Source organism: Elephas maximus, chromosome 20, assembly GCF_024166365.1.
Source record: "Elephas maximus indicus isolate mEleMax1 chromosome 20, mEleMax1 primary haplotype, whole genome shotgun sequence".
In the NCBI taxonomy this organism is placed as follows: domain Eukaryota; kingdom Metazoa; phylum Chordata; class Mammalia; order Proboscidea; family Elephantidae; genus Elephas; species Elephas maximus.
Genome location: NC_064838.1, coordinates 3345041 through 3363203, shown reverse-complemented (window position 1 = coordinate 3363203; position 18163 = coordinate 3345041). Strand labels below are relative to the sequence as shown.

Sequence of the window (18163 nt, the reverse complement as noted above, 5' to 3'; positions counted from 1 at the left end):
ATGAGCATAGGTGTTAGATTTTTAGGAGCACCCAGTTATTTGGTTTCTTTTCAGCATTGTTAGTAATGTTCTGTATTCTGTTTATGCCATGTATTAGGGCTCCTAACATTGTCCCTATTCTTTTTTCCACATCTTTATCGTTTTAGACTTTATGTTTAGGTCTTTGATCCATTTTCAGTTAGTTTTTGTGCATGGTGTGAGGTACGGGGTCTTGTTTCATTTTTTCGCAGATGGATATCCAGATATGCCAGCACCATTTGTAAAAAAAAGACTATGTTTTCCCCAACTAACTGACACTGGGCCTTTGTCAAATATCAGCTGCTCAGAGGTAGATAGATTTATATCTGGATTCTCAATTCTGTTCCACTGGTCTATGTGTTTGTTGTTGTACCACTACCAGGCTGTTTTGACTACTGTGGCAGTATAATAGGTTCTAAAATCAGGTAGAGTAAGGCCTGCCACCTTGTTCTTCTTTTTCAGTAATGCTTTTTTTTTACTTACCCTGGGCCTCTTTCCCTTCCGTATGAAGTTGGTGATTTGTCTCTGCATCTCATTAAAAAATGTCCTTGGAATCTGGATTGGCATTGCATTGTATATATACATGGCTTTTGGTAGAATAGACATTTTTACAGTGTTAAGTCTTACCATCCATGAGCAAGGTATGTTTTTCCACGTATGTAGGTCTCTTTTGGTTTCTTGCAGTAATGCCTTATACTTTTCTTTGTATAGGTCTTTTACGTCCCTGGTAAAATTTGTTCCTAAGTATTTCATCTTCTTGGGTACTACTGTAAATGGTCTTGATTTGGTGATTTCCTCTTTGATGTTCTTTTTGTTGCTGTAGAGTAATCCAACTGGTTTCTGTATATTTATCTTATATCCTGATACTCTGCTGAACTCTTCTATTAGTTTCAGTAGTTTTTCTGAGGATTCTTTAGGGTTTTTTGTATATAAGATCATGTCATCTGCAGACAGAGATACCTTTACTTCTTCCTTACCAATCTGGATGCGCTTTATTTCTTTATCTAGCCTAATTGCTCTGGCTAGGACCTCCAGCACAATGTTGAATAAGAGTGGTGATAAGGGGCATCCTTGTCTGGTTCCCGATCTCAAGGGGAATGCTTTCAGAATCTCTCCATTTACGATGATGCTGGCTGTTGGCTTTGTATAAATGCCCTTTACTATGTTGAGGAATTTTCCTTCTGTTCCTATTTTCCTGAGAGTTTTTATCATGAAAAGGTTTTGGACTTTGTCAAATGCCTTTTCTGGATCAATTGATAAAATCATGTGCTTCTTGTCTTTTGTTCTATTTATTTGGTGGATTACATTAATTGTTTTTCTAATTTTGAACCATCCCTGGATACCTGGTATAAATCCCACTTGGTCATGGTGAATTATTTTTTGGATATGTTTTTGTTGAATTCTATTGGCTAGAATTTTGTTGAGGATTTTTGCATCTATTTTCATGAGGGATATAGGTCTGTAATTTTCTTTTTTTGTGGTATCTTTGCCTGGTTTTGGTATCAGGGATATGCTGGCTTCAGAGAATGAGTTAAGGAGCATTCCATCCTTTCCTATGCTTTGTAATACCTTTAGTAGTAGTTGTGTTACCTCTTCTTTGAAAATTTGGTAGAACTGCAGTGAAGCTGCCAGGGCCAGGGCTTTTTTTGTTGGCAGTTTTTTTATTACCTTTTCAATTTCTTCCTTTGTTATGGGTCTATTTAGTTGTTCTACCTCTGTTTGTGTTAGCTTAAGTATGTAGTGTGTTTCTAGGAATTCATCCATTTCTTCTAGGTTTTCAAATTTGTTAGAGTACAATTTTTTATAGTAATCTGATATGATTCTTCTAATTTCAGTTGGGTCTGTTGTGACATGGCCCAACTCATTTCTTATTTGGGTAATTTGTTTTCTTTCCTGTATTTCTTTAGTCAGTCTGGCCAATGGTTTATCAATTTTGTTAATTTTTTCAAAGACCCAGCTTTTGGTCTTGTTAACTCTTTCAACTATTTTTCTGTTCTCTAATTCATTTAATTCTGCTCTAATTTTTATTATTTGTTTTCGTCTGGTGCCTGACAGTTTCTTTTGTTGCTCTCTATTTGTTCAAGTTGTAGGGACAGTTCTTTGATTTGGGCCCTTTCTTCTTTTTGTATGTGTGCATTTACTGATATAAACTGATCTCTGAGCACTGCTTTTGCTATGTCCCAAAGGTTCTGATAGGAAGTGTTTTCATTCTCATTGTATTCTATGAATTTGTTTATTCCCTCTTAATGTCTTCTATAACCCAGTCTTTTTTGAGCAGGGTATTGTGCAGTTTCCAAGCGTTTGATTTCTTTTCCCTGCTTTTTCTGTTATTGATTTCTTATGGTCTGAGAAGATGCTTTGTAATATTTCAATGTTTTGGATTCTGCTAAGGCTTGCTTTATGACCTGATATGTGGTCTATTCTAGAGAATGTTCCATGTGCACTAGAAAAGTATACTTGGCAGCCGCTGGGTAGGGTGTTCTGTATATGTCTACGAGGTCAAATTGGTTGACTGTGGCATTTAGATCTTCTGTGTCTTTACTGAGCTTCTTTCTGGATGTCCTGTCCTTCTCTGAAAGTGGTGTGTTGAAGTCTCCTACTATAATTGTGGAGGTGTCTATCTCAGTGCTGTTAGAGTTTGTTTTATGTATCTTGCAGCCCTGTAATTAGGTGCATGAATATTTAATATCGTTATATCTTCCTGGTAAACTGTCCTTTTAATCATTATATAGTGTCCTTCTTTATCCTTTGTGGTGGATTTCACTTTAAAGTCTATTTTGCCAGAAATTAATATTGCCACTCCTGCTCTTTTTTGATTGTTGTTTGCTTGATGTGTTTTTTCCATCCTTTGAGTTTTAGTTTGTGTCTCTAAGTCTAAGGTGTGTCTCTTGTAGGCACCATATAGCTGGATTATGTTTTTTTATCCAATTTGCAACTCTCTGTCTCTTTATTGGTTCATTTAGTCCATTGATATTCAGCGCAATTATAGATGAGTTTGGTGTTGTCATTTTGATGCCTCTTTTTGTGTGTTGTTGAAAATTTTCATTTTTCCACTTCTTTGTACTGAGAATTTTTTCTTTGTAAATTGTGTGTTCCTCATCTTCATCGTAGTTGAATTTATTTTTGCTGAGTCCATATGTTTATCTTGGTTTTTATTTTGAAGTATGGAATTGTTAGTCCTTTTTGGGGTTATCTTAATATTTACCACTACTTTTCTAAAAACCTAACTTGTATCATCCTGTATCACCCTTATTTCCTCTCCATATGGAAGATCTATGCCTCCTGTATTTAGTCCTTTTTTTGATTATTGTCATCTTCTACATAATGACGTCAACGATTCCCTGTTTTGAGCGTTTTGTTTTTTTAATCTTATTTTGTTTTTGTGATTTCCCTATCTGAGTTGATATCAGGATGTTCTGTTCTGGGCCCTTGTGTTGTGCTGATATCTGATATTATTGATTTTCTGACCAAAGAATTTCCTTTAGTAATTCTTGTAGCTTTGGTTTGGTTTTTGCAAATTCTCTAAGCTTGTGTTTATCTGTAAATGTTTTAATTTCATCTTCACATCTGAGAGAGAGTTTTGCTAGATATATGATTCTTGGCTGGCAGTTTTTCTCCTTCAGTGCTCTATACACATGTCATCCCATTGCCTTCTTGCCTGCATGGTTTCTGCCGAGGAGTCCGAACTTATTGATTCTCCTTCGTAGTTGACTTTTCGTTTACCCCTGGCTGCTTTTAAAATTTTCTCTTAATCTTTGGTTTTGGCAAGTTTGATGACAATATGTCTTGGTGATTTTCCTTCGGGATCTATCTTGTACGGGGTTTGATGAGCATCTTGGATAGATATCCTTTCATCTTTCACGATGCCAGGGAAGTTTTCTGCCAACAGATCTTCAACTATTCTCTCTGTATTTTCTTTTATCCCTCCCTGTTCTGGAATTCCAATCACACGGAAGTCATTCTTCTTGATAGAATCCCACATGACTCTTAGGGTTTCTTCATTTTTTCTAATTCTTTTATATCTGATTTTTCTTCAAATATATTGGCGCCAATTACCTTATCCTCCATCTCCCCAGTTCTGCATCCAAATTCCTTAATTCTGCTCCTCTGACTTCCTACTGAGTTGTCTAATTCTGTAATTTTATTGTTAATCTTTTGAATTTCTGAATGCTGTCTCTCTATGGATTCCTGCAGCTTATTAAATTTTTCACTGTTCTTGAATAATCTTTTTGATTTCTTCAACTCCTTTATTTGTGTGTTCCTTAGCTTTTTCCGTACATTGCCTTATTTCATTTCTGAAGTCATCCCTGATGTCTTGAAGTGTTCTGTACCTTAGTCTTTTATATTCTACATCTGGCAATTCCCGGAATATATCTTCATCTACAAAAAGTCTTGATTCTCTGATTTGGCAATCATGGTCTGCTTCTCTATGTGATTTGATATCAACTGTGGTCTCAGATCCATCTATAAGTTATTGTAATTATTTATTTTATATTTGCTCACTGAGTCTTATCTTCTTGTTTTGTTTTGTTTTGTTTCAATATACTCCGATGGGCTACTAGAGTGTGCTAACTTGATTGCTGGAGCCTCTGAATCACTTTTGTACTGTTACCAGCTTGTTTGAGCTGTTACCAGGTATATGAGCCCATGAGTCCATTCACTATTCTTGAATAGAGTCAGCTCATGTGTCCTGGTAGTGAGTCACCTAGTGTGTGGTGTAGGCTCTCACCTACTATCTTAGAGGAGTAGTGGTGATGGTTGTATGCACTGGTTTCTAGTATCAGCAAGGGGTCACACTCCGAGGAGGGCAGGGTGCTGACAGGCTTCCTCCAAGTGCCAGTGGGGAAGGAGCAACTCTGTTCTCTGGAGCACTCTGGTGGGTGGGCTCTGCAGCTGTACCTTAGGTACCCAGTGTTTGTACCTCTAAAGACTGGTAGGCACCACTATCCTCAGACCCCTTTAGCAGATGGCTAGGTGGTGTGGATGGAGCCTCAGCTCTCAGTTCCCTGCTGTGGGTCAGTGAGGGCTCTGTTTAATAGGTAGAGCAGTATCAGACCTCCAAAACCTGCCTCTCCACTGCTCAGCTGAAACAATTACAATCAGATTTCTTACAGAATTGCCTTTGCATTATAATAGCCACCTGGTTCCATGTAGCGGTGAAAGCCAAAGACTGTGGGTCTCTTATGCCTGGATGGAGCTGCTTCTGTACTGTCATTCCAGTTCAGTAAAGTCAGAGAAGTATTTTTCCCCTGATGGTTAATTCCTGCTTTTCCTGGGCCAGGAGAATGGGTTAGAGAAAAAAAAGAAAACACAGAGCACTTCTCTCTCTGGCCCAGGGAATTTGAATGTTAATGAAGCTGGCTGGGGCAGGGAGGTGAGGGATCAGATAGGAGAGAATAGTGAGGTAAAATAGACAAAATCACCTATCTTGTGTGGTGAGGGCTGTTTTATCTGAGATTCCAGAGGGGTGTATAGCCTGTATGGGCTGGCTGGGTCCCTGCCAGGATTCCCCCAGGGGGTCAGGGCTGTGTCCTGTGCTTGCCTTGTCTCAGGAAGCCACCATCAGCCCCATCACATTCACTCCAAAGCCCAACACCAAGGGATCAGTGCTGAGGCACTGCTTCTGTGTGGTCTCTCGCTCCCCTGTCACTCAGGTTGATTTGTAGCCTGTGTGCGCTGGCTGGGTGCCCGTGGTGATTGTCCCTGGGGGTTAGGGCTGAGTCCCATGCTTGCCTTGTCTGGGGAAGCCACTATCAGCCCTGCCACACCTGCTCCAAATCCCAGCACCAAGGGATCAGGGCTGGAGCACTGCGTGCCAGGCTCAGGAACTAGTCACTGCTTCCACATGGTCTTTTGTTCCCCGCCAGCCAGGTCAGTATGTAGCCTGCATGCCAAGATTGCCCCGGTGGTTAGGGCTGCATCCTGTGCTTGCCTTGTCTCAGGAAGCCACGATCAGCCCTACCACTATGGCACCAAAGCACTGCACCAAGGCCTCAGGGCTGGGGCGCAGCAGGCCAGGCTCCGCAACTGGTTGCTGCTTCAGCACGCGGTCTCTGGATCCCGTCACTCAGGTCGACTCCTTCATTCTGTGTTTGATGGTCAGGGTTCATAGACTGTCGTGTATATAATCGATTCACTTGTTTTTTCAATCTTTGTTACAAGAGGGTTCAGTGGAAGCGTCTGCCTAGTCAGCCATCTTGGTCTCACCTCCAAATCAATCTCTTTTAAGATATAAAAGAGACAAGTACGCAGAGAGACAGGAAGGACCTCATACCACCAAGAAGCAAGAGCCAGGAAAATAGCGCATCCTCTGCACCCGGGGTCCCTGCACTGAGAAGCTCCTAAGCCAGGGGAAGACTGATGACAAAGACCTTCCCCCAGAGCTGAGAGAGAAAGCCTTCCCCTGGAGCTGGCACCCTGAATTCAGACTTCTAGCCTCCTAGACTGTGAGAGAATAAATTTCTCCTTGTTAAAGCCATCCACTTTTGGTATTTCTGCTATAAAGCACTAGATAACTAAAACAATATCTGAATAGACACCTCACCAAAAAAGATATATAGATGGCAAATAAGCATAAGAAAAGATACTTGACATTATATGTCAACAGAAAAACGCAAATTAAAACAACGAGATACCACTACTATTATGGATTGAATTGTGTCCCCCAAAATTATGTGTTGTAAATCCTAACCCCCACTCCTGTGCTTATAATTCCATTTGAATGGGTTTTCTTTGTTATGTTAGTGAGACAGTATTAGTGTAGGGTATGTCTTAAGTCAATCTCTTTCGAGATATAGAAGAGATTAAACAAGCAAGCGAGCAATCAGAGATGGGGGAAGATAGATGCCATTCCACACAAAGATCACCAAGGAGCCAAGGAATAGAAGCTGAACACAGAAGGACATTTCCCTAAAGTCGACAGAGACAGGATGCCTTCCCTAGAGCCAGCACCCTGAATTCTGACTTCTAGCCTCCTAAACTGTAAGAAAATAAATTTCTGTTCATTAAAGCCACCCAGTTGTGGTATTTCAGTTACAACAGTACTAGATAACTGAGACAACTACATACCTATTAGAATGGCTAAAATCCAAAACATTGACAATACCAAATGCTGATAGGGGATGTGGAGCAACAGGAACTTTCATTCATTGCTAGTAGGAATGCAAAATGGTACAGCTACTTTAGAAGACAGTTTGGCAGTTTCTTACAAAGCTAAACATAGTCTTACCATATGATCCAGCAACTGTGCTGCTAGGTATTTACACAAATGAGTTGAAAACTTACATTCATACAAAAACCTGCACAAAAGTATTTAAAGTAGTGCTATTCATAATTCCAAAAATCAGACCCGCTGCCATTGAGTCGACAGAAGCAACCAAAATATCCTTCAACATGAATGGATAAACTGTGGTGCATCTGTACAACGGAGTGTTACTCAATGATAAAGAGAAATGAGCTATCAAGCCATGAAAAGACATGAATTAACCTTAAATGCAAACTTCTGAAAGATGGGTGTTTGCAGGGGATCAAGGCGAGGAGAGGAGGGATAAATAAGTAAAACACAGGTGAATTTTAAAGCAGTGAAACTATTTTGCATAATACTGTCACGGTAGACACATGATATCACACATTTGTAAAACACACAAAATTGTACAGCAGAAGGATTTAACCCTAATGAAAACTATGGACTTCTGTTAATAATGCATCAATATTGGTTCATCAATTATAAGAAATACAGCACACCAATGCAAGATGCTGATAATAAAGGAAACTGGGGACGGGGGAGGAAAGGCATATTTGGGAGCTCTCTGTACTTTCTGCCCAATTTTTCCTGTAAACTTACAACTGCTCTAAAAAAATTAAGTTTGTTAATTAGAAAAAAAAAAAGACAGTAGAAAAATGAACAGAAGACAAACAAGCAACTTCAAAAAAGAAGATAATGTGTGCAGCCTCATTAGTCATCAGGGAAATGCAAAATAAAACCACAGTGCCAAGTTCATGACTGGAAGACTCAATATCATAAAGATGTCAATGCCACCAAAGCTGATATATAGATTCAATACAATTCCACCAAGAATCAAAGCAGGTTTTGTTCCTCTTTCTACTGGTCCCTCCTGCTCCATTTTACTTCCAAAATAATTCAATCCTAAAACCACTAGGTGAAGCAGAGCCAGGTAAAAAGTTGCCTATGTTCGACATTAATGGATATGCTCGGTTTTCTAAAAGGGTTATACAAATTTACACTCATACCAGCACTGTATGAGAGCTTGGTTATTCCTCGCCCTTGCCAACACCTGGTATTTTCAGTCCTTTTACATTTTAGCCACTCTCAGACTCAACTTTTCTCTCTCTAAAGTAAGTACAATAAGTATACTGCCACTGCAACAGGCTATATGAAGGACTAACAAGGCAGTAGCTTTTAATCACTACTTTGAAGAAAAACTACTAAGTACAGCATGTTGTTAATGGCTACAGAAAAGAAAATCAAAATGATTTACAATTCTCTTCTAACTAATGCTTACCCACAGAAATAAAACAAGTTATAATATTCTACATTAATTTTATTTCTCACAACGCTATAGCTTTAGTAACAACAGACTATGATAACGACATTTCAGTGTCAAAAAATAAGTCCTTTTTACTATCTTAATGGTATTCCACTCCACAAACTATTAAGATATTACAAACAATAAATCCATAGATACTTTTCTACAAGTCATTCACACTGAAAGGCAAATAAATTATAAACGAATTACATCAAATGCTCTTGGTAACTACAGTTCTGAAATTCCTTCAAAAACATTTATACTTGAACAAGCTCAATTCAATATGTCAAAGTCAACAGAAATAATAGATTCCAATGTATTAAGTAAAAATATGTCAAGCACTGTGCCAAACTCTTTCCTGATATTATCTCATTAAATTCTCAAATCTTGAAGTAGGTATTATAATTCTCATTATTATAGCAAAAAAAAAATTACAGTTCCAAGAGATTCAGCAACTTGCCCAATATCACAGAACTAGTAAATAACAAAGATATAACTGGAACCTATACTGCCCAATATCAAACCCAATATCATCAGTCACAACAAGGCCAGGAGCAGACTCCAGAATAGACCATCAATTGCTCCTATGCAAGTTCAAGTTGAAGTTGAAGAAAATTAGAACAAGTCCTTGAGTATATCCCACCTGAATTTAGAGACCCTCTCAAGAACAGATTTGATGCATTGAACTAACGACCAAAGACCAGACGAGCTATGGAATGACATCAAGGACATCATCCATGAAGAAAGCAAGAGGTCACTGAAAAGACACGAAAAAAAGAAAAGACCAAGATGGATGTCAGAAGACACTCTGAAAGTTGCTCTTGAACATGGTGCAGCTAAAGGAAAATGAAGAAATGATGACATAAAAGAGCTGGACATATTTCAAAGGGCAGCTTGAGAAGACAAAGTATTATGATGAAATGTGCGAAGACCTAGAGACAGAAAACCAAAAGAGAAGAACATACTCAGCATTTCTCAAGCTGAAAGAACTGAAGAAAAAATTCAAGCTTCATGTTGCAATATTGAAGGATTCTATGGATAAGTGGGTAAGTGGTTAAGTGCTACGGCTGCTAACCAAAGGGTCGGCAGTTCAAATCCGCCAGGCACTCCTTGGAAACTCTATGGAGCAGTTCTACTCTGTCCTATAGGGTCGCTATGAGTTGGAATCGACTTGACAGCACTGGGTTTGGTTTTTTTGGTTTTATGGGTAAAATAGTAAACAATGCAGGATGCATCAAAAGTAGAACGAACATACAGAATCACTGCACCAAAAAGAACTGGTCAAGATTCAACCATTTCAGGAGGCAGCATATGATCAAGAGCCAACCGTACTGAAGAAAAAGGTCAAAGTTGCACTGAAGCCACTAAGCAGAAGAAAAAAAAAAACCTGTTGCCGTCGAGTCGAATTGACAGAATACCAATTGAGATGTTTCAACAAACGGATATTGTGCTGGAAGCACTCACTCATCTATGCCAAGAAATTTGGAGGGCAGCTCTGACAAACTTACTGTAGGACATCCATATTTATACCCATTTCAAAGAAAGGTGATCCAACAGAATGCAGGAATTATTGAATATCATTAAAATCACACACAAGTAAAATTCTGCTGAAGATCACGCAAAGGCAGTTGCACCAATACATCAACAGGGAACTGCCAGAAATTTAAGCCAGATTCAGAAGGCCGTGGAACAAGGGACATTACTGCTTAAGTCAGGCGGATCTTGGCTGAAAGCAGAGAATACCAGAAAGGCGTTTGCCTGTGTTTTATTGACTACGCAAGGGCATTCGACTGTGTGTGTACTACAACAAATTAGGGAAAACATTACAAAGAATAGAAATTCCTGAACACTTAAGTCTGCTCATCCAGAACCTATACATTAAAAAAAAAAAAAAAAAAGAGGCAGTGGAACAGAACAAGGGGATAATGCATGGTTTAAAATCAGGAAAGGTGTGCATCAGGGTTATATCCTTTCACCATACTTATTCAATCGGTATGCTGAGCAAATAATTTGAGAAACTGGACTCTCTGAAGAAGAACATAGCATCAGGATAAGAGGAAGACTCATTAACAACATTCAATATGCAGATGACATAACCTCGCTTGCTTGCGAAGGATACTGAATATACTATGGACTGCCGGAAGAACAAACAAAATCTGTCCTGGAAGAAGGACAGCCAGAATGCTCATGAGAAGCAAGTATGGCGAGACTTCATCTCACACATCTTGTTACCAGGAGGGACCAGTCCCTAGAGAAAGACTTCATCCTCGGTAAGGTAGAGAGAGGGTCAGTGAAAAAGAGGAAGACCCTCAGCAAGAGGGACTGACGCAGTTGCTCCAACAATGGGCTCAAGCATAAAAATGACTGAGAGTGTGGCACGGGACTGGGCAGTATCTCGTTCTGTTGTACACAGCTGGTCACTACGAGTCAAACCGACTCAATGGCACCTAACAACAACAACAACAACATACTGCCCAATTCCAAAGCCTATGTAATTTGCCTCCTTGTTCAAGACAAGTGTTTTCAGTACTGCTGTACAGTAGTGAGACACACAGCTTCTCCCTACTCTCTGTAGAGTATAATGGTTAAAAATCGGAGTTTTTAAAAAGTATGTAGGATAGGAATAACATATAGAATGTGAGTAACAACAGCTACAAAACCACCAGCTGTTGTTAAGTCAATTCCAACTCATGATGGCCCCTGGATGCTGGGGCAGGGTTGTGCTCCATGGGGTTTTCTATATTTGATTTTTAGGGAGTAAATCGCCAGGCCTTTCTTCTGAGGTGCCTTTGAGTGAACTCAAACCTCCAACTTTCAGTCAGCAGCTGAACACACTAACCAATCGCACCACCCAGGGACTCCAAAATACATCTGATATTCAAATATACAATATTAACTCATGAGTCGATTCCATAAAACCACCTTCTCATGAATTATCATGCTGGTGGAACAACCCTGTTTGCAGTCCTATACACCCAGGTTTTTGTCAAATTCCTCATTTTGCTTATGGCAGGTCTACATAGTGATTTGAGAACTAAAATAATGTGAAATAAATAAATTCTGAAGGCTAAAAACTATAAAGGACATGTAGGATATCCCTGAATTCCAAACCACAAAGAAGATACACGTATGAAACACTGCCATTAACTAAATATCAGAATAACTTTTAAAATTCCTATCTAGAAGCTCTGTGGCCTTAGTTATACACTCAAGACACTGTGAGTTTTATCATGAGTCCTGCCACAAAGAAAAACCAATTATATTTCCTCTCCAACTTCAAGTTCCTCTCACACAAATTCAAGCTTATGCAAATTTAGTTCTACAAAGCTTTTAAAAACTAAGAAATTTTTAGTATGCCCAAATTTCCAGTTACTCCTGGTACAGATAGGTCAGCAAATGAAAAGACAGACAAAGAGGGATAACAGAGAGGAGTGGTTTGTGTAATGAAGCCTTGGGGAAAGTAAGTCTGAGCTGTATAACACACATCACCATCATTCATGAAGATAATAAAGGTATATAAAAGATAGCCAGGGCTCCATCTAGATGGCTGTACACACATATATTCACACATATAACAAAAGATTTTATGACCATGATGAGAAAAAGATAAGCAGTAGTAACACTACCTCTATTTGCAAACATTATAATCCTATATACAGGAAATCGCAAAGACTCTACAGATAGCTACTAGAGCCAATAAACAAACTCAGCAAAGTTCCAGGGCACGAGATCAACATGCAAAAAATCAGTTGTTTCTATATACTAGAAATGAACAAACTAAAAGGAAATTAAGAAAATTCCATTATCAATAGCATCTAAAAGAATAAAAAATCTAGAAAGAAATTTAACCAAGGAGGTGAAAGTCTTGTACACTGGAAGCTAAAAACGTTGCTTAAAAAAATTAAAGGAGACCTAAATAAATGGAAACACACCCTGTGTTCATGAACTGGAAGACTTAATATTGTTAAGATGTCAGTATTACCCAAAGCAATCTATAGATTCAATGCGCCCCCATCAAAATTCCAACAGCCTTTTTCGCAGAAATTTTTGGAAAAGCTGATCTTCACATCTGTATGCAATTACAAGGGGTCCTGAGTAGCCAAAACAATTTTGAAAAGGAATAAAGCAGGAGGACTCACATTTCTTGATTTCAGAATGTACTATAAAGCTACAGTAATCAAAACATTGTGGAACTGCCTTAAAGACCAAACCAAACCAAACTCAGTGCCGTCGAGTCGATTCCGACTCATAGCAACCCTACAGGACAGAGTAGAACTGTCCCACAGAGTTTCCAAGAAGTGCCTGGCGGATTCAAACTGCTGACCCTTTGGTTAGCAGCCGTAGCACTTAACCACTATGCCACCAGGGTTTCCAGGGCTTAAAGACAGACATACAGAATATGTCAATGGAATAGAACTGAGAGTCCAGAAATAAACCCATATATCCATGGGCAACTGATTTTCGACAAGAGTGCCAAGTCTATTCAATAGGGAAAGAACTGTCAACAAATGGTGCTGGGACAACTGGATCACAAAATGCAAGAGAATGAAGGAAGCTATGACATAGATGAACCTTGAAAATATTATTCTAAGTTAAATTAGCCACACATAAAAGGTCAAACATATGATTCCACGCACATGAAATATCTAGACTAGGCAAATGCACACAGGCAGAAAATAGATTAGTGATTACAAGGGGGTGAGGAGGTGGGAATGGTTAGTTAATACCAAAATGTTTTGGAAATTGTGGTGAAGTTGGCACAGCATGATAAATATAATTAATGTCACTGAAATATACACTTAAAAATTACTAAAATGGAAAAGTTATATATTTTACCATAAAGAAATTTCCAAAAAAATTTAAAAGATCATTAAGAGAGTGAAAAGGCATCCACAGAGTGGGAAAAAAATATTTGCAATACGTATACCTGACAAAGGAATCATATTAAGAATACATAAAGAACTCCTGCGAATTCTTATAAAAAGAGACAAGCCAATTAAAAACGGGAAAAAGACTTAAAGATATTTCACAAAAGAAGATATCCCAAGGGCCAATAAGCATGTGAAAAAGTGCTCAAAGTCACTAGTCATCGAGGAAATGCAAATTGTGCCCTTTGTGCAATACAGGCTACACACTTACTAAAATGAAAAAATTTCAAAAAGAACAGAATATCAAGTGCTTGCAAGGATAGGTAGCAACTGCCCTCTCACACAGTGCTGGTGGGAATGTAAACTGTATACCCTCTTCGGGTGGCACAAATAGTTAAGCACTTGACTAGTAATTGAGAGGTTGCCTGATTGAACTCACCCAGGAGCACCGCAGAAGACAGGCCTGGAAATCAACTCCTGAGAGGTCAAAGCCTTTAAAACCTGCATACACAGGGTCGTCATGAGCCAGAATTGACTCAAAGGCAACTAACAATAACAAATAATGAAAAAATGCATACCCTACGACCTAGTGATTTCATTCCTTGGTATATATCCAACCAAAATGCATAAACATGTTCCCCAAAGACATGTACAAGAACATTCAGTTAAAAATTGGAAACTACTGAAGTGTCCACAAACAGTAAAATGCAAAGATAAATTGCAGTATAGTTACTCAATGGAGTACTACAGCACTGAGAATGGATTACAACTACAGACAACGTGGAGGACTCTTATAAACACTGAGTGAAAAAAAAACAGATATAGAAGAGTTCATACTGTAAGATTCTATTTACAAAAAGTCTAAAACTAAGCAAAACTAATCTATGGTGTTAGAAGCCAGGATAGTGGTCCATCTTGGTAGAATGGAGAGAAACTGGCAGGGGGCAAGAGGTGGGCCTCCGGGATGCTTGTAGTCTGGGTTCTGCAGTATACAGGTTCAGTTAGTTAGAAAACTATTCCAGCTGTACTCTTATTACACTTTTCTTTGTGTATTTTAGCTTTGATTCAAAATTTTTTAATTAAAATAAAAGTAAATATACTGTATCAAATTCCCTTATCTCAGAATTTATTTTGTCTCCTCCTTATTCCAAAGTATGACTTGCCAAAAGCAATTCTCAATTTTCAAGACCAATAACTACACAAATTAGGTAATTCTAAACCGGAATTTTTTCACCTCAAACCCAGACTGTCAATGAATCTGAGAGAAGTTAGCTGGAAGAGGGAAGGAGTAAATACAAATATATAAAATTGATGTATTGTACACAGTTATGAAAACAGAAACAAACCCAATTATAACGCATTATAGAGCATCATGAAAACATTAAAACATGAAACTAGACTTTCCAAGGTCAAGTTCACTTCCTGAACCCTGCACGCAAAACAAACGGAACATGGGACCAAAAAAGGGATGACTTCTACAAGCTGTTTGCAGAGTAAAATGTACTTTTGCCCAGATCCTAAATTTCATAAATAACCAGTCTTCTCACCCCAAAACAGAAAGATTTCACTTAAGAGAAGTGCAGGTTGGAAGGAGATGGATAGGGGACGGAAACGCGTGTGGTTCTGGGAGAGGAGAAGGGTGCTAACTTTGACAACTATTAACTAACTGGGTTTCAAAAGCATACTTCTAAAGCAGCGGAACAGAAACACTGGCACGCAAGGCGCTGAGGCTGGAGCTTGGCACTTAATTAAAAAAAAGCCACTGCCGTCGCCCATTCCGACTCCTGGCGACCCTATAAACCACTGCCGTCGAGTCGGTTCCGACTCCTAGCCACCCTACAGGACGGAGTAGAACTGCCCCCCAGTTTCCAAGCAGCGCCTGGCGGATTCAAACTGCTGACCCTCTGGCTAGCGGCCGTAGCACTTCACCACTACGCCGCCAGGGTCTGCAGGACGAGCGAAGCTGTCCCACAGGGCTCCCAAGGCCGTAAAATCTTCTCGGAAGCAGACGGCCACATCGCCTGCCGCGGCGCGGCGGGCGGGTTCGAACCGCCGACCCTTCGGTTGGCAGCGCTGTAGCCGCTGCGCCACTAGGCTCGTCAAGGCTGCCACGGTGTGTGCGGCGCAATACGAGCTACCCGACACGGCCGTACGCTCAGACGTCGTATTCCGCCAGGCACGGAGCGCGGGCACAGCCGCCACGACCACCACGGCCCGGGAAGCGAGCGCTCGGGCCGCGCGGGCGGGCAGCCGGGGGACCCTCCGGCGCGCTCCGCGGCAGGTCGGCGGCGCGGGGACGGGGGCGGCCGGCAGGGCCTGCGGGGATCGGCCGGGGCGCAGGTGGCGGGCGGGAGATGGCGACCGGGCCCGCGCGGCGGCTCGGAGGGAGCGGCGGCTCGGGGGGAGCGGGCTGGGCAGGCGCGAGGCCGCGGGGCCAGGCCGCGAGGTCGGCGGGGCGCGGGGGCCGCGAGGCGCGGTGCGAGCCGGCCCGAGGCCAGCCGGGCGGGGCCGCGCGGCCGGGCGGCCACTCACCGTCGACTCCCGCACTTGGCTGTGGAAATGCTGCTCCCGCAGGGACACCTCGTCCTCCCCTTCCATTCTCCTTCATGCCCGCCGCCCCGCCGCTCGTGCCCGCCCGCACGGGCGCACCATCGCCCGCCGCGAGGCCCAGCGGCTCTGACGGCTTCACCGGACCCGTCGGGGCTTGGCCGCGCCCACCACGAGCGGCACGGAGAGCGGGAGCCGGGGCCGCCGGCAAGGGCACAACCGCAACAACAACTCCTCAGCCGCAGCCGCCACAGCCGCTCACGCTGAAGGAGGGGCGGGCACAGCGCGCGGGCCGGGAGCGGGCCAGGGGCGGGGCCGGGGTGGGGCCAGGGGGCGGGGACGGGGACGGGGCGGGGACGGGGGCGGTCCAGGGGCGGGGCCAGGGGGCGACACAGCCAGCGGGCCAGGGGGCGGGGCCAGGAGCGGGGCCAGGGGGCGGGGACGGGGCGGGGCCGCCCCGCCTCGAGACGGCAGAAGGGAGGCGGGGTTTAGGAGACGTCAGAGGCCACGCGCCGAGGCGTCATAGAAGCGCGCCCTGTTTTGGGCAGGACCAGAGGCCGCGAAACCGAGAGAGGCGCCGGATAGGGGCGGTGGGACGAGGCCGGCAAGGCCGGGGCGTGGTTCCGGAGCCCCGCCCCACAGAGGGCAGAGGCCGGGAGCAGGGCTGCAGCGAGCGAGGTCCGGGTGTCTCCACCTGCGGTGTTGTGAGGGCGGGATTGGGGTTGTTTCGGGTTGGGGCTTATTGAGTTTTTTAATCGAGTTTTTGCTCAAAGTTTATATAGCAAGTTGGGTTCCCGTTTGGTAATTGTTGCACAAACGGTTCAGTGACAGTTACATTCATCACAATGTCAGCGTTCTCTTTGTGTTCTGTTTCCTCCATTTCCAGTACTCTACTTTCCCTGCCGCCTTACCTTCTCATCTTTGCTTTGGAGTAGTTGTTGACCTTTTGTGTGTCTTACATGTGGTTCAGTTTTACAGAAGCGTCCAGTCTCCCTTCTCAGCTGGAAATGATGGAGCGAAGTCACTGTTGTCGCCAGAGCCCGTGTTTCTGGCTCACAGAAGGCGGGTGTCCACCATCGCAGTCTCTGGTGCTCCTGTTCCTGCCCTTCCCCGCGCCCCCCGGGACTTGATTGTTTATATCTCCGGTGAGTGCTCGTCCAAGCAGCTCCGGCACTCAGCCTACAGAGCTTTTTTGGCAGAGGATAGAACTAAGTCTCTCACGGGAACTTTTCCTTTGCCAAAGTAGGTAAAAGGTCAGAAAGCTGTTGTTAGAAGTTAAACTTTGATCAGGAACTCCGGAAACCTGGGCTCTGTGGGTCGGATAAACGGATCTGGCTGTGCGGGAGGTCTTCAGTTTCCCAACGTGTAAAACACTGATAATCATGAATGTTAGGCATCTTTCCAAATCTGCAGGGTAGAACTGTTCTCAGAGTGTGTTTTATGAGGCTCTGTAGACCTTCAACAGCACGTTCATTTTCGGGCACCACCATACAAACACTAATTCACCCCACCTTAAGCATCCTTTTTTTTTTTTTTTTTGCTATAAAATTTGAATTTCAGGGAGTATTTATAATTTTACTTTTGGGTTTCTTTGATTACAAGGAAGTCATTTACATTGCTATTGGCTGATTGTTTTGGTATCTAATTGAAAATTCTTATGAAGTGAAAATCTACAAATTAATTTCAGGTGTCATTTAAATTTTTTATTAATCTAAATTTAACAGTTAATGCAGTTGATATGAAGTTCTAAACATTTAATTAAGGAGATATTAATTTATATTTTGCAGCTTCATTTTGCAATTTTAAGTTCAAATTTTTTTCAGGACTCAAACATTTTTTTGTTCCCCAAAAAGCTCTTAGACTTCCAAACTCTGTGTCTGTGATGCATTACACCTAAAAATGTTAGGTGGGAAAACTTGAGACTTGTCCTAAGGCATGTACCCCTGCTGCTGTAGGCTGATAATAGACCAAGGAAAACTTCCAACTGGTTAAACTCAGTGGTCACCTTTATTTTTAAGACTGCCTCAGAGACCTATACCATACCATACCCATTGTGGCTAAGTCAATTCCAACTCATAGCAACCCTATAGAACAAGGTAGAACTGCCCCAGAGGGTTTGCAAGGAGTGCCTGGTGGATTTGAACAGCCATCCTTTTGGTTAGCAGCCATAGCGCTTAACCAATA

The 18163-nt window shown here is 42.0% G+C and overlaps 1 protein-coding gene across 2 annotated transcripts in view; it reads right to left on the bottom strand.

The window, feature by feature from the left end:
* The window catches only part of LMBR1 (limb development membrane protein 1), a 252588-nt gene extending 236316 nt beyond the window's left edge, over positions 1-16272 (bottom strand). For both annotated transcript variants that reach the window (XM_049862905.1, XM_049862906.1), the window contains exon 1: positions 15965-16272. In XM_049862905.1, coding sequence (XP_049718862.1) covers positions 15965-16030 — 66 coding nt within the window. In that variant the 5' untranslated portion in view covers positions 16031-16272. The remainder of the gene's footprint in view (positions 1-15964) is intronic.
* Between the last annotated feature and the right edge of the window lie 1891 nt (positions 16273-18163).